Below are 1,246 nucleotides of genomic sequence, written 5' to 3' on the forward strand. Positions count from 1 at the left end.
GACTGTTCATAAACTATAATCGAAATACTTTTATTTATAATTTTCACAAAAGCTCCGCCATTGTCAGTCCATTTATAATAAATAAAATGTGAAACTACTTGATTGAAGCTAATAACAATATGAAAGTCGACAGTGTTCAGAATCTCAGTTTTGGGCAATTTTAGTGAACAACAAAAGTGTGAACAAGTGTGATAAAAATTGTAATATATCCATCAGTGTTGTTTTTGTTATACTGTGTGATTACAGTGAAGTAATCGCGGCACAAGTGTTTCACTAATCGTTATATAAATGAAGTTAATTCGTACTCACATCCTGGGTCAGTGCACTTTCTTACAAGCGACTCGAAGACATCGGGCATCTCCGTGTCGAGGCAGCATCTGATCAGAGCCATCTCGGCCCGTTTTTATTCCGCACGCGTGACTTCACCTAGTCATCGACGCTCGCACGTTCCCAGAACCGAACTCGACTGGCCGAGAGCCGAACACGAGTTCACTTGAGGCGAGGGCGGGTGGTAACGAGGCGACGCTCGGCGTCGCGACGCCCGTGCCCCACTAACCCGCATTTCGCGCACGAGGCGAGGCTACCCTTGGCAGTACTTTCCCCGGCTACGTCACGGCGACGAGCGTGCGCTTGTGCGGAGGGTTGACGACGCCTCGACGGCGAGCCTCTGCCGTCCCTGCTAATAAAGCCTGGTCGCTCTCAGGGTCGCGGCCGCTGTAAATCAATGCCAAAACAGAGCTGGACGTGTCACGGGACACGCAGTTCGTATAACACGAATTTATGCTGGAGGCAATTCGTCAATTATAGCAGATAAACTTCCGGGGTTTCATAAGTCTTTCTTGTTAACGCTAGATTGCCCAAGGAAGTAATTTTGACTGGTTTTGGCCAAATATACAAATAATTTCCGCGGGTTGTATGCTCTTCTTTGTAGGACGTCGACGAAAGCGTCCAGACGTGGTACCAATCAGTTAAGGATGTATTGGCTATACAGTCAATCCCAAAAGTTTACGTACCTTAGAAAAACGCATTTCCTATAATTAAAAAGAAATTAGACGTCGGAAGAATAATGCTAATAATAAATAGCTACGTGCTAAAAAGTATAGAAGGAAATATCCAATTAAGAATTGACGCAGACGAAAATTTATTTTTCCAAAATTGCGAAAAATGATTCAAATAAAAGTTGTTTTTCTTCTAACTTCGATATTTAACGAGTTCGGGAAGATGGCATACGACCTTTCTTGTAAAG

At 43.7% G+C, this 1,246-nt stretch overlaps 1 protein-coding gene across 1 annotated transcript in view; it reads right to left on the minus strand.

The window, feature by feature from the left end:
* The window catches only part of stmA (Protein EFR3 homolog stmA), a 7,517-nt gene extending 6,958 nt beyond the window's left edge, over nt 1–559 (minus strand). Inside the window, exon 1 of the mRNA XM_018032758.2 lies at nt 310–559. Coding sequence (XP_017888247.1) covers nt 310–391 — 82 coding nt within the window. The 5' untranslated portion in view covers nt 392–559. The remainder of the gene's footprint in view (nt 1–309) is intronic.
* Between the last annotated feature and the right edge of the window lie 687 nt (nt 560–1,246).

The sequence above is a fragment of the Ceratina calcarata genome, unplaced genomic scaffold (assembly GCF_001652005.2).
Source record: "Ceratina calcarata isolate Rehan_Ccalc_2016 unplaced genomic scaffold, ASM165200v1 scaffold589.2, whole genome shotgun sequence".
NCBI classification, from domain to species: domain Eukaryota; kingdom Metazoa; phylum Arthropoda; class Insecta; order Hymenoptera; family Apidae; genus Ceratina; species Ceratina calcarata.